The following is a 14,728-nucleotide window of genomic DNA, read 5'->3' on the forward strand; positions in this document are numbered from 1 at the left end:
TATTGTGGGCTAGAAGCATGTTAAGCCACTCGCGGTGAACACATGAAACATACTGAGCAGTTTAAAATGAGTATGATCAGGTTTTCATCTTAACGGCAGCTGGTGAACTTCACACGATGAAGAGGAGGGGGGAAGATTCAGGGGAAGTGTGCCAGAGTCAGAATCCAGTTTAATGCCTATTATTTTTCCTCTGCGAGTGTCGGAGCCTTTCTGAATGTCTTCCGCTCTAACATGGCTTCCAGCGTTCTTGAGGTGCATATCGGAAGCATCCGCCTTGCAGTTTGAGTCGCTGAAGACGACACTGATAGGAGGGGGATATTTTTCTCAAGTCAAAAGCAAAGCTCTGCAGCAGCTGGCAACATTACCGTCATTAGCATAAGCTGAAATCTCTCTTCATTTGCAGAGACGTCCCCTTTCCTCCACTCGGTTCATGATTATAACATCAGGAAGGAGCACTGAGTCTGTTTGGCGACTCGCTCCCTCCGAGGCATTACACTCAGTGAGCGCAACAACTTCAAGCCTTCTTCTTCTGCTCTCTCAGTCATGCTCAGGCCATCATAAGAATTTGATTTAAAAAAAAATAGCTGCCTCATTATTTTCAATTCCATGATTGTGCTGATGTTATCCAAGTCCCAGAGGGCATCTTGAAAAAAACAAAAAACATTTCCAGATGACAAGACCGCCATGTCTTCTGTCCTGCAGCCTTCGTCACTGAAGTCTTCCTTCATGTGATGATATTGTGTAAACGATCTGGTGTCACTTGAACTCAGTGTGTGGAATATCTGGTCTGTTTCTCCCACACTGCTTAACCTTCCTCCACTAGCACATATCCTGCAGACACCGGGGTGTAGCTCACAGCTAACCACTGAAAACACCCTGAAGGTGGCCGACGACGACAGCGAAACTGTCTGAAGCAATCTGGAAGCAACTTCTCAGCAAATTATAGGAAACCACTTGGCTCGTATTGACAGCTAGCCATGACAGCTGTGGCTAGCTGAGGGCTAGCTGTGGTAAAACAGCTAGCCGTGATAGCTGTGGCTAGCTGAGGGCTAGCTGTGGTAAAACAGCTAGCCATGACAGCTGTGGCTAGCTGAGGGCTAGCTGTGGTAAAACAGCGAGCCTAAAGGCCTTTGTATGCTTCCCCGTCGCAGCGACGTCGTTCCTGTGCCAGCAACCCTACGCTGCCACTGAACACATCTTGCTTCTGCGTCAAGGGAACGCCCTCCTCTACAATTTCACCGCCAAGCCGCTAGGCGGGCGTGGCGGTATCTTTGTTTAGCAATCGGCAGTCACAACAACAATGCGGCTTCCGTAGCTCCGGCTTTACCTAAACATAGATCTATAGACGTAGATATCTAGACATAGATATCTAGACACGCGTGCACTTACCGAACATATATCTGCATATATGACATATCTCGCGACACCGGGCTGTCGTGGAGGAGTGGCGTGAGGGGATCATGATGAAATATTGGTGAAACTAATGAGTTTTTGGAAGATTAAAGCCGTTTTAAAAGCGGCGTCATTACCCATGCCTCGTCTGCTCGCCGTATACAGATGTCCGCCGCTTGATTTTGGATCTAAATTTCTCCCGAAGCACCGTTCGGATCAGAAAAGCATTCGGGGTGAGTATATTGTTCTACTTCATTCTATAAACAACACGAAAACGGACCAATCACAGCCCTCGACGTTCACATCCTAACCACGTGTTGCCACGACACGTGTTTTTTTTTTTTGGGAGGTGCACGTCAAGCCCTAGCGTAGGGCCGACGTAGGGCGCAGCGTAGACGGCGTAGGAACGACGTCGCTGCGACGGGGAAGCATATAATGGCCTTAAGGCTTGTACTGACAGCTGGCTATGATAGCTGTGGCTAGCTGAGGGCTAGCTGTGGTACAGCAGCTAGCCTTGGGCGAGCTGTTTTACCACATTTAACCTTCAGCTAGCCACAGCTAGCCTTGATAACTGTGGCTAGCTGAAGGCTTGCTGTGTAAAACAGAGTAGCTAAATGGAGATAGTAGTGAAGCGGACAGAGGTGCTAACATCTGTATTGTGCTGAAATTTGCCACTTAGCCATTTAACAGCTAGCCTTGACAGCAAACAGCTAGCCTTCAGCTAGGGTGTAGCTGTAGCTGAGGTTGTAGTGAGGTGCACAGAGGTGCTAACATCTGTTTTGTGCTGAAATTTGATTTGTTTGTCATAATTCACACTGAAATGCATCCAAACTGGAGACTCCTCTTTGTGCTTGATCTGCACGATGGGACCTGTAGCGGCATGCCTGCGCTGCCAGAGCCGGCGCCGTGGCCCATCTGAATGCGCGGCGGCTGTCACCACACCCTCCAGCTGAAAGAAAACATGGCAGCAGACGAGCGGTGCTCCGTTCTGCTACATCGGCTGCCGGGACGCGGCGGGAGCCTGCGCCACGGCCTCGCCGGGGGAGGGTGAAGCTATGAGGGAAGTGTGGAGGGCGCTGAGGAGGAGACGGAGCGCGAGCGAGATGGAGATGATGGAGAGGACGGGGAGAGCCGCTCTCTATTTCCTTCAGTGCCATTAAGAGAAGAGGGTCTGTGCGCTCCCCCTCCGGGCGACGGCAGCTCAGTCATCAATCTGCGGGGTTAGCGCTGGGTTACGGGAAAGTATATAATCTACAGAACACAGAACGTCTCTGGCTCTGCGAGCGCCGTCTCCCCTCCCCCACTGCCTCCATACTGAGAGCGCATCTCAGATATAAGCAGTCGCACGGCCTGTTAGCACGCTACAGTCGCACAAATACACCAAAGGCTCCTTCCCGCCTTGCTCTCAGTTTTACACAAACTCCCGTTTATCAACCACTTCCGATTTCTGCATCTCACCTCCTCCATCAGGTTGGTAGTAAACACTACACAAGACTTCATCGTAGTAAATATTGTAGAAATCTCCAAATCATCAGCAAACTGAAGTTTGAAATTGGTTTTGGTTGTGTAAGTGTGTACTGGTGAATTTTCATGTATGCTGGATCTGATTCTGGATCATATCAGTGAGCTTTGAGTGCAATATTAAGGATGTATAACTCTTCTGGACCCCATGGAGAACAATTGCCGCTACTGTGGGAACTACTGGGGATTCAGAGACAGTAAACAATAACAGTGTGTTTCTTTCACAGAGATTAACATTTTTTTAATGTTTACGTAATGTCCATTGCTCTAGTCCTGCTTTAAAAGACAATATAACTCTCCAAAATATATGATGCTCATTATTATCTTGTGTCATAAAGAGAGAAACATAAGAATAAGCATAATTACCCAATAAAGTCATAGCTGGTACAAACCTCACTGATACAATACCGACTGATAAAATGCTTCACTGGTGAAAGAAAAGTGTTAAAGGGATTTGCTCTGATATTATTGCTGCAAACAGTGTTCTTCATTATATTTTAATCTCTGTTCCGAACATGACTGTGTCAACACTCAAGGAGACAGGGGACATTTCTCAAATATTGATATTTTGGTATTGATTTTTTGGGTTTTGATTTCCTCAAGGGTCAAAGGTCAGAGCTGTCCTTAAAAAGCAGAGTCAATATAATACAAGACCTACTGTTCCTCTTTAGAAAATCCTCAAAATTCCTGCTCTTAGGGTGACAGGTTCGCAAAGACCAGGAGTGTCAAAGACATTTGCCTTCCGGATCTACGTACAATCCAATTTCATTTTGAGTGCACCAGAAGAGTAAAAAGATTCCCTAATACCTCTTCTATTTAAATTTAAAAGTTTCTCCTTGTTATGGTGCAGAGGATATGACTTGATGAAAATCCCTTTACTTTGCAGAATGAAACAAATGTTGCAGAAAATAACTACAATGCCAACATTAAGCCAACATTAAAGATACTTTTGTTGCAAAATTTTATCAAATGTCCAAAAAACTTGTCCTACAGCTGTTGCAATATGCATGTTTTTGTAAACTCACGCCGGCAGCATGACTTTGAGGCTAATGCTAGGTTGATAGAAACGAGGTAGCTAGCTTTCGTGGTAGCATCACCAAAATCTTAGCTTTAGTCTCAGTGTTGTGTTGTTGTCTGCTGCTAAAAAATTAGACGAATTTAAAAAAAAAAAAATAAATAACAATAATCTTTTTTGAAATTTTGACAATTTCCTTGGTGGCTTGGTGGTCTGGATTCGAGCCCAGTGCAGGCTAGTTTTGGCCCACGAGCCTTATTTTTGACACTTTACAAGCCATTGAAATACTGGTAAAAACAACTCTGCTCCAGTGTCACCTGTGCATGTAGAGTCACGATGTCCCTGTGAAAGAGAAGATGTGTTGTGTTTGTTTATACTCAGAAAGCCTGAGAGCAAGAACAGCTTTACTGGAAGCATCTTTTGGGTTTTATTACACATACTATGTCCGTAATTTTATTCACCGAGCACAGCTGATATTGAAGTGAGACACGCGTTTGACAGTCCTGTGCTTCACATTACATTTTGGCGAAAGCTGCACCAGAGTTTAAAAAGCAGCTCTGATGTAGGGGGACCTGTCGGTCACAGTTATTGATTCTCACACATGCCCCCTGTTTCCTGTCCTTTGGCCGGTTTGCATACTTTACCTGCCTTTCCCACAATCCCTGCCTTGCCATCTGGTCCTCTTTGCCTGCCAACCTGCCTGAAATCTTTTCCACCGTCTTCTCTTTCCAAGCACCTCAGCATGTTTTCGGCCTGCCTCGGGGTCCTCCTCTCAGCTCTCCTGACAGAAACTGTGGCAGTTTCTTTCTGTTTGGCACAGGCTTTGGGGAAAACTTCGAGCAGCTACAGAACATTTTGGCCTCGCTTGAGTGCTTGCAAGAGCTAAGAGGGTTGTCAATCAAACTGGCCTAAAGACGGAAAAAGAAAGCATACAAATCATAACCAGATTGTGTTATAATAGTTTTTTTTTTTTTTTTTTTTTGTCTGTTTTGGTCCAAATTGTAGAAATTGAGAAATCCTGCTGGGAAACAGTGAAAACAACAGCTATTGGATGAAGTGGAGACAGAAATAACAAGAAAATAAAGCTTGGATTTTCCGAGAAATATGAAATCTGCAGAGGTAAGCCAAAGACAAACCTACACTGGTTCACTGCAGTGGGCATAGCAGGCTCTGTAAAGGTCAGGCTCTCATCACGGGCTATATAAAGGAATAATACCCTTTAGGTGTCCTGATAAAGAAACAACACAGGATGAGGCCGCTGTTCCAACAACAACATCATCATTAGGTAGCGATGCTTAAGGCACAGAGCCACAGAAAAATACCAGAAGACGAGTGTAAAGGCCAGAATGAACGTGATTTAACCGCCCATGTGGTAAGACAAACAAAGAAAACAATGATCCACAGATGGATCACTCAGCTCCAAACCTTCGTGGCTGCTACTCAAACAATAAGCTGACGAATAAAGCGGACCTGAAGGGAAGTGAGTTTCACAACTCAGAGTCGGTGCTGACATATATATACTAGCAGTGTATATAACGTGTGCGTCAACCTTGTGGCACAACCTTGTGAGTACGACGTGTACTATCAGACCCGATAGCCAGTACTGGTGTCAGTATCAGTGCATCCTCACTTTATTTATATTTTATACAACTGTATTATCAAAGACTTACTAAATAAGCCCTAAAGCGTGCACACAGGGAGGAAGCTGCAGTTGTTCAACACAACACTGGATGTGTGTCCACCAAGCATGGAGGGCTGCAGGCAGGAATTCTTCAGGTAAACATGCAGTTTGGGTAATCAGACCCCGATGAAGGAGATTTGGATGAGAGGGACACATGAGATCTCCCTATCGAGTGAGAATCTTTTCAAAGTCCTGTTCACATGAAGCATTTACGCTGCAATTACGTTGTCATTCTGATGCTGTGTGTTCGTGGCGATCAAGTAGAATCGGCTGAATTCTGCAGATTCATGGAGTTATAATGTAGGTAAGACCACACCTAATGGTTCAACTTTTTTCAAATGCACCCAAAGTGATGCTGAATGGTCCAAAGTGAGCACAATATCAGGGCTCTTGCACTCGAACATGTCAAAAAGTGAAAATTTAGGAGTCAAAACGGCGTTGAAGCTTTCTTGTGAGGACTGTCTCTGAATCCACAAAGCGTCCTTGGCATGCTGCTTTTCTTGTATTCTGTTACATCAAAATCTATTTTGAGGCTGCTCCAAGTCTTTTTATTCAGAGAGTTTTCAGAGATGCATCAAGTGGACTCCAGGCTTTCTTTAAAACACCCACAATCGTACAAATCGCACAAACACTAAGCGGAGATCAAATTCAAACTGTGGAAATTCGCCTTAATCAGAATGAGAACAATCTCTGTGCATTAGATCTGCAATTACACCATGCAAAACACTGACATTAGCCCTTTTATCAGAAACAGGTGTGTCAGGGAAACGAAAGGAGACTGGAGAACAAAAGGAGGAAGTCCTTTTCGGGTAGGTCGGGAAGAAAAAGCGTAAAAAAGTAAAAATAGCTGATTGATCAAAAGGATCAACTTGGAGCAGAAGGGGAAAGAAAAAAGAAGGCAGACACACAAAGAAAAACTTCCAACTGAGAGAAAAGAGAGTTGCCGGATCACAGCGGCGTGGGACAGCAGCTCTTAGGATAATGAGGCAGAGAAAGGTAGAGGAAACGTTGGAGGGGGAGCGAGAAGAGAAAGAGCGGCTCTGTAAGTGGCTGCGATTGTAGTGCCAGCGAGCCGCTCCCTCCTGGGAAGGGAAAAGATGAAGAGCAAGATTGGAAAAGGAGAAGCTTTTAGGGAATTAAAAGGGGACGGAAACACAGGACAAAAGTAAAGAGTAGAAATGAAAGAAACGCAAAGAAAGAAGTAGTGAGAGCTTCCAGCAAACGGCCCAAGAAATGAAATAGAAAGTAATGTTAAATCGACGACGACTCTTCATTCCTCATCTCTCTGTCTTCCAGACACATAAATATGCAGGGTATTCATTGCTCTTTGCAAGCTTGGGTTCTTCTGCAAGGTGCACCTCGCTCCCCGTCGCACACAAGGAGCAAATAATAAGAGCAGAGACATTAATAGAGGTTGATTATGTATTCCTGCTTATTCACCGAGGTCACGCTATGTGGAACAGAAAGCGCTCCGCTTCTAAAGCGCAGCGCTTTTCTACGTGTGAGCGACCGCGAAAGGAGAAGAAATAGCAGTATATACAGCAGGAGTGTGCCAAACATAAGGCCTGTGGGCCAAAACCAGCCCGCTAAAGGCTGAAATCAGGCCAAAATTTCATATAAAAGATGTACTTTATTTGAACAAATTTCTTAAGAGTAGTGAACACAACACTGAGACTACGGCGACGCTGCTCCAAAACCTGAAACTAGTTTCAAAGCCACACTGTCAGGCGTAGTTTTAAATACATGCATAATAAAACAGTTGTAATAGAATTTTTTTTATTACAATTCACTGTATTTTGCACCAGAATCTTTCTGTGATGTTGATTTTATGTTAAGGTTATAGTCATTTTTCATCAGTTTGGTTTTGTGATAATACAGACATTCAAAGGTTCTTATGGCACTGTTTTACTGTTCCAGCCCATTCAAGATGGAAATGGACTGAATGTGTGAAACTGTCAATTTCAAAAAGGTTTTTTAACATTAATGGTGCTATGGTTAATTAAAAACAAAAGTTACACTGTCAAGAATGTGAGAAAATGTGAAGAAAAATATGCATTTTAAAAAAAATAGCCAAAATGTTGACATACATTTCAGAGACTCGAAGTCATAATGTAGAAAAATAAGTGTGAATTTCTAAATATGGTGAAATTGTGAAGAAAAATGTTAAAACACTGACATTGGATGTTCATTATTTCAAACAAATTGTCCCTTCTACACCCTCATTTGGCGGAAACTGTGATCCTAACAAAAGACAACAATATGAAAAATTGCTGTTGGAAACTAAATGGTTTATGACACTAAGTCCTCTTCACTTCTTATGTTTCCTCCCATTCTAGTGCACTCACAGCTGACACGCAAAGACAACAGGTGATTTCTGCTCTCCCGATCAAACGCACGCCATACCGACACATGCACTGTGCATCCATTCTGTTTTCAGTCATGCATTATTGCAGGCTGATGCACCTAAATGATCTTCTCACCTTCTGGTAAAGTTTCTACTTTGGGACGCGCTCTGTGAACTGGCATGAAAAGCCAGGAAAAAGCACAACAAAAGAAGAATCCTCTCCACTCGATGACTCTCTAACTTCAAGCTGCCCTTCAGCAATACATTAGTCCTCCAAATGCACCAGGAGAGCTCTTCAAGTGGTTACACATTTGGACCTGGGAGCTCCCAGGCTTTTTTTCAGCTCTTTATGAATTTTAATCATGTGGGCAGCCGAGCAAGAGATGGTAAAATATATTCCCGCCTGTATGAATCATTCAGGATCCGAGCTCAGACATGTATGAAAATAATGAAAAATGCCAAAAACAAGTGTTTTGGCGTTTACATGGAACCTCTACTGTTATTACAAACAGTGAGATTTCTATTAGCAGTAGTCATCATTGTAACAGTAGATGTCTGCAGATGACACTGTTCTCTCTGGTGAGAGGAGAGAACAGATGGAAAACAACCTGGAGAGACGGACGTCCGCACAAGAGAGCAGAGAAATGAGGATCAGTAGAAACAGGACAGAAAACACGGCACGATGGTGGACGGAGGCTGTCAGGCGCCCGTGTGAACCATTGAAAGTAATTGACAGTTTGTTGAGACCGATGTGTGTCAAAGATAGCAGCGAGAGTGAAAGTCCAGGTTCATAATAAAGTAATGAGGCCGGCTGTGATGTTTCCAGCAGGAGGCTGACCCGGCGGTGGAGATGAAGACGCTGAGATTTTCATTAGGACTGAGCAGGATGGACACATCAGGAGGGGAAGGAAAGGTTGATCTGTTTAGCGACGGAGCGAGAGATGCCAGACTGTGATGGCTTGGACGGGTGCTGAGGTGAAGCATGCTGGGAGATGGAAGACAGAGTGGCTATACTGAAGGAGGACATGGATATGGTTGCAACAGTAGAGGAAAAAGTTGTGTTTTCAGTGGCTGCAAGCACTGCTGTCGTGTAAACGGACTCCCAGAATGCAATGTGAGCTTTGGGTTTCACTTGAAAACATTGGGTAAACATTGCCTCAGAAGATGATCAGCACTAGTAGCAGCACTAACTACCACTGGATTTCAGTCACCTGTTTCGTTCTGGGCAGTATCTGTAGGATCTGAAACGTAAGACTGAAATACAGACGGAGGAAATATTCCGGAATGTCCTTTCCGAATATTTCAATCAAGCTTATCCACAGTTCCTCTTCTTCTCGCAGGGAGTCACTGAAGCTTATCGCTCCTTCATGGGCGGGAATGTAAACTGTCCCATGAGGAGATGTGCTGTTGTGGATATTTAAGAAGTCAATGCCTTGCTTAGTGGTTTACTGTCAGTGGAATCGCCGCTCAGTAAATAAAAGCTCATTTTCATGCAGTAACAGCTCAGACGTGACTCCTTGTTGAACCATGCTGAACTTCTGGAGGTCTTCACACGTAGTGCATTTGATCTTTAGAAGTGTGAACAATGACATAAAACCTCGCCGGGAACCCAACAAGCTGACACCTGACCACGACACCTTGAAAAGAGCTTTTTTTTTTTCTTTTTTTTCAAACGATCAATTAAAGCTCCAGAAGACGTTGACTGTGTGGACTCACGCTGTAGAGGATGTCCACCCAGCCCTCCATGGTGATGCACTGGAACACCGTCAGCACGGCGAACAGGATGTTGTCGAAGTTTGTGATTCCGAAGTTGGGTCCGGTCCAGTACTCCCTGCACAGGGTGCCGTTGGGACAGAGCCTGGCTGGAGGTTCCACGCCACAGGGCCAGTCGGTTGCTCTCTCACCTGAACGACAGAGGACCACAGAGAGAAGGAGGTTAGTTCAGGAGCCCCTCAAAGCGTTTTCAAAATGTTGTGTTTTCAAACATTGTTGTGTAAACGGACCAGGAAAACTCTGAAAGATCTGTTTCACACCAGCATTGACAAGGCAAAGGCTTGGATGAAGCACGTGAGACAAACCTGACAAGCTTGACAACAGCACATGTATAAACGCCGGATCAGGGAGTGACAGGCTACAGCTAATGGCACTGGGGGGGAGGGGGAAGACGTGGGAGGAGGGACGGACCAGGACAAAAGGTCAGAGTTAGATGAACTAACACGTCAGAGACACAACACCTGAAGACAGACATAAATATAGCCACAACTTCAAATGTGAACAGGCAAAAATATCAAAACGAACCCAGATCCTATAACCAGCCAGGCTTCAGCCACAGCTGCAGCACTTCAACAGATAGTTATAGATAATAAAATAAACAAAACAGCATCTCTGTAAGTGGAAATAAAGTGACAGTAATGTGGATTTTGACTGAGTTTAGGGGTCATATGAAGAAACAAAACAACCCAAAAATTGTGTTTGTTCTGTGGGAGTGAGTCGAAGTATCGGAAGTAAACACACTCAGTCAAACTTGACAAAGAGTGGGAGCTGAGGTTAACTCCACTTCTGTTCACTGTGAGAACATTTATATCAAACCACAGCGCTCCTGTTGTGCTGCAGAGGGCACAACAGAACAATTAAAAATCTGATAATTATCGCAAGATGGAAGCTGGAATCACTAGAGAGTACAGAACAATACACTGTTTCCAGTGTTATTTAATCTGGTTTCTTTCGCGAGGCTACAGTTTGTGCAGCGTTCTGCGAGTAGCTGCAAACACACTTTAATAGTTAATTCCTCTGAGTTTTGACTGTCTCCATCTTGATAATGTGACAAATCCAATCCTGAACTTACGCACTGCACACCAGGGAAGAGAAACTCATTTTTCCAAAGGGAAACATGAAAAATTAGCACCACGACTGGCAGCTGAGACTGTAGTCGACTTGAATTTTGCTCAATAAGAATTATCTCTGATAAGAAGCATAATCTTTACAAGCTGTTTTTGCGCCGCGTCTTTTTTTTCCTTCCCAGTCTTTGTCTGGAAATCATGATTTGTATTTTGTTAAATTTTGCGTTCGGTAAATAAGTAAATTAAAACTATTTTTCTTCGATAACTGCATTTTTTTCCAGTTTGAAACACTAACTTTGCTGAGGAATAATTTCTAACTCTGCTAGTCAAGATGTTGTAGTTTCCCAATAACGTAATAATGGTCAATGATGTAGAAAAAATGTGACCATTTTAAATGGAATAAAGCCAGTAACATCAGTCTTTTTCATTTGATTGAGGATTTATTAAGATTTCCCCGAGGGCCGGTCCAGCTGCGCTAAAGGGCCAAATGTGGCCCCTTAGAAAATGTAAGTCCAGTTTAGACCCTGAAGTAAAACCACGGCTCAAATCCAGCGTTTGGTTTTATAGAAACATGTGTCGTGTCCTTTCGAATCGAAGCTTTGGCCCAGAACCAATGATATAAAACTCTAAGTGCAACAACAAAACTTTCAAACTGATGAGTCTCTGCGTTAAACATGTAAAAAGTATCTGTCTGGATGTCGCTGGACTAAACGAGATGCGCGTTGACGTCTCGGAGCTTTCAGAGATTACGACGTTCCGGAGAGCCGTGAGTGCTCCTGCTTTGTTTGAGGGATGCGCTGGCACTCGCGTCAGCAGACGGGGATCAGGCTAAAGAGTAAATATGCTGAGTGTAACAGATGCCTTGCGCACCCGGAGTTCCATGAGATTTAGTGCCACGATGGCGAGCCGTGCCAAGTTTTAACGATGATCTGCAGAGCCAGACCGCCTGGCCAACATCTGTCTGATGTGTCACTCCAGTAAAAAGTGTCCTTTGCCGTCGTCTGACAGGTGCTGTGTCAGCCGGATGGAGTCGCCACAGACGACACGGAGACATCTCTGCTGTTTGTCTGCTCTGGCTGGATGGGCTTCGTTAAATTTAAAGAATTTTGGGGGGAAAAAATGCACGTAGTCCACCTATTGTTTGATTAGTTTCACTTCCGAGGCGGATAAAATTCACCTCTCCCCTCCTTCATTAAAGTGAATTAACCTGCATACCGTTAGATTTCTCAGTCTGTGACTAAAGTCAGGGACAAAATATTTTAGAACAGCAGCTTGTCTCCTTTAAATGTATACATATCACAGTTGAACTCCAATGTAGAGACATTAAATGGGGAAAGATTCAGGCTCTCTCTCCACTGAGGTAAACTGTGCAGCAAAGAATTGACACGTTATTAATTTTCAATATCTTAAACAAAGCGCTCCACACCCCGTTCTGCAAAACATGAGGTCCAGACTGGAGCTGAGATATCGCTGATGCCGCCATGAAAGATGTCAGGGCGAGTTTGCAAAAGCAAACAGAAGAGTGTGTTTCAATATTACAAACAAGGATTTTTATATTTGTCTTGTTTTATTTTCACCAGGATTTCTTCTCAAAGATTAAAAACAAAAATAATAATCACACTAGGAGATAGAATCCTTCTGCCCTCTGTGGTTTTGATTACTCTGACACCCCCACAGAGACTCCCCCCACACCGGTTCAGGCAAGCAAATAAACAAACACCGGCTCTTCCAGTGTGACCTTCTGGAATCACGCTGGAAAAGCAGCATGAAAATGTTTTCAAGACTAGAATGTGAACATTTTGCCATTGTGTCAGAGGCCAAATCTGGGAGTGGCTGTGTAAAAGGCGGGCAGTCAAATCTCAGTTCAAACTGATAAATCTGGAGAAGTGTTGAAAACAGAAGTATAAATATAATGAACATAACATTCCTGAAAAGAAAACCAAAACAGAATGTGTCGACCGCTCCAGTGATAAGTGCAAAAGGTGAAGAGTAGATTCGAGGGGATAATAAATACACAGCGTGTGTTTCAGTCACATTTGGTGTCATTTCACAAACACCTCGGATCCTCAATTATTTTCCACTAGTTAATAATCTAATTAATGTCACGAGGGATATTATTTGTTGCTGTTTTGTTAATTAATCGCTCTCAGCAGTATGTTTGTTATTCATAGAAAGTCAGAAATAAAAGGCAAACAGTCTGGCGCTTCGGGCAAATGACGAAGAAGAGTCCTCGACTGAGCTTCTGCACTAAATCTCAAACACCTAAACACACTCAGACGTACGATCCAGACCGCCTGTGTGACTGCGGCTTCACCTGCTAATGAGTCATGCACTAATTACACACACATACACACACACAGAGTGAGTAAAATAAGCCAGATATGGAAACTTGTTGCCGGTGTTGCTGAGCGGAATCCATCCCCCGCTGCGCGGCGGCGACAAAAATAACCCAATAACACACGTACAGTACATTAGCAGGCTGTCACAACTGCTCACACCACTGCGAGCAGCCTCCCCGGGTCAGAGCGCACACACACGTGCGCACGCACGCACGCACACACGCACACACTCCAAGACCGGCCCGCCAATAGCCCTCAAGTCACGCCTTCACACTCTATCTGACACCAGCAGCGGGGAAATTAAGCCCCCTCGTAATTGTTATCACCGCATAACACAATGGGTAATTTCTGCTAAGCAGCCCGGCTGTTTCCTATAATTACAATAACGATGTAGTATAAAAACAACATCGTAAAAGCTACCCGGCTTTGATATAGTAGAAACCATTTGTGCTGCTATGCTAACTACTCTCACGGGAGGAAACTGTTTTTTTTTTCTTTTTCTTTTTACTTCCTCCTATTTTCACCCGGTGCAGATCGTGAGGCCTCAGCTGCTCGGTTATGCCAAATATTCATGCTGCTAATCATATTCAGATTTTTCTGACAGTGCACTTGTGCGACAAGTTTGCTGCGACGCAATATTGGCCAATATTTTCAGCTGTTTTCATTTTCTACCGTTCTGGCAGAAGCAAAGAAATGTTGGGACAAGACAGTCACAATGTAGATTGTGCTGGAGAAGAGTTGCGTGTCAACAACACCGGACGTTTCGAGAGTAATTGGGACAGAACCGATCCTCTTTTCCTAAGGAAAGGTGCTCACACTTCTGGATTTAATGGGTTGAATGTATCCCAACATCATGGTGTTGTTCTTCTGTCTCGTCTAACTTTCTACTTTTTCCAGTGAGGTGGTTCCAGCTGCTGACTAGCAGCTTGTCTGTGAAAATCTCATGAAAAAGGTCTCTGCAGTTTCTCCAAACCTGCCATAAACACCTGGATTTGTCCAGCATTGCTCCACCACATGAAGCCTTTGTGTCCTTTTAACCCAATCAGCGTTGTTTCTTGTTTTCTGATCTCTGCCAGGTCTTTGAATGTCCCCTTTTCTTGGTCTTCTGCCTTCTGACTGATCTGGTCACCAGATCTTATGTGAATAACCCAAGTTTCCACTGATCTCTGTTGTGAGTCTGATGACAGAAACATAAATCGTATCAGCATTAAAGTTAGGTTCCTGCAATTTGGCTTTATTGGCCATGGTTTAAGCCAACGGCATCACATTCTATTCAGTGATTTATTCATCAAGATGATATCAAATCCATATCAAAAACCAAATTTGACCTCGATTTATTGTCAGCTGAGGTCAGCTTATGACTTCTTAAACCAAAGTGGGAACAGAAGATGAATAATTTACTGAAAACAGGCACCTTCAGTATCAGACGTCAATATTCTTGCCTCAACCACACATCACTTGTCTCTCTCAGATCAATGGCAGCAGATATTAACCATTCAGAATGTAATTTTCACACAGACATCTGTTCACAGTAGCCTCAGTTTGAGGAGCACAGCATGGCTTCTCGAAGGTGAAAACTCTCGAACCCATTGACGC

General features: G+C 43.9%; 1 protein-coding gene across 3 annotated transcripts in view; it reads right to left on the bottom strand.

The window, feature by feature from the left end:
• cacna1bb (calcium channel, voltage-dependent, N type, alpha 1B subunit, b) overlaps positions 1-14,728 on the bottom strand; it is a 159,234-nt gene that overhangs the window by 83,454 nt on the left and 61,052 nt on the right. For all 3 annotated transcript variants that reach the window (XM_030084679.1, XM_030084678.1, XM_030084677.1), the window contains exon 6: positions 9,670-9,857. In XM_030084679.1, the coding sequence (XP_029940539.1) occupies positions 9,670-9,857 (188 nt within the window). The remainder of the gene's footprint in view (positions 1-9,669; positions 9,858-14,728) is intronic.

The sequence above is a fragment of the Salarias fasciatus genome (assembly GCF_902148845.1).
Source record: "Salarias fasciatus chromosome 7 unlocalized genomic scaffold, fSalaFa1.1 super_scaffold_4, whole genome shotgun sequence".
Classification (NCBI taxonomy): Eukaryota; Metazoa; Chordata; class Actinopteri; order Blenniiformes; family Blenniidae; genus Salarias; species Salarias fasciatus.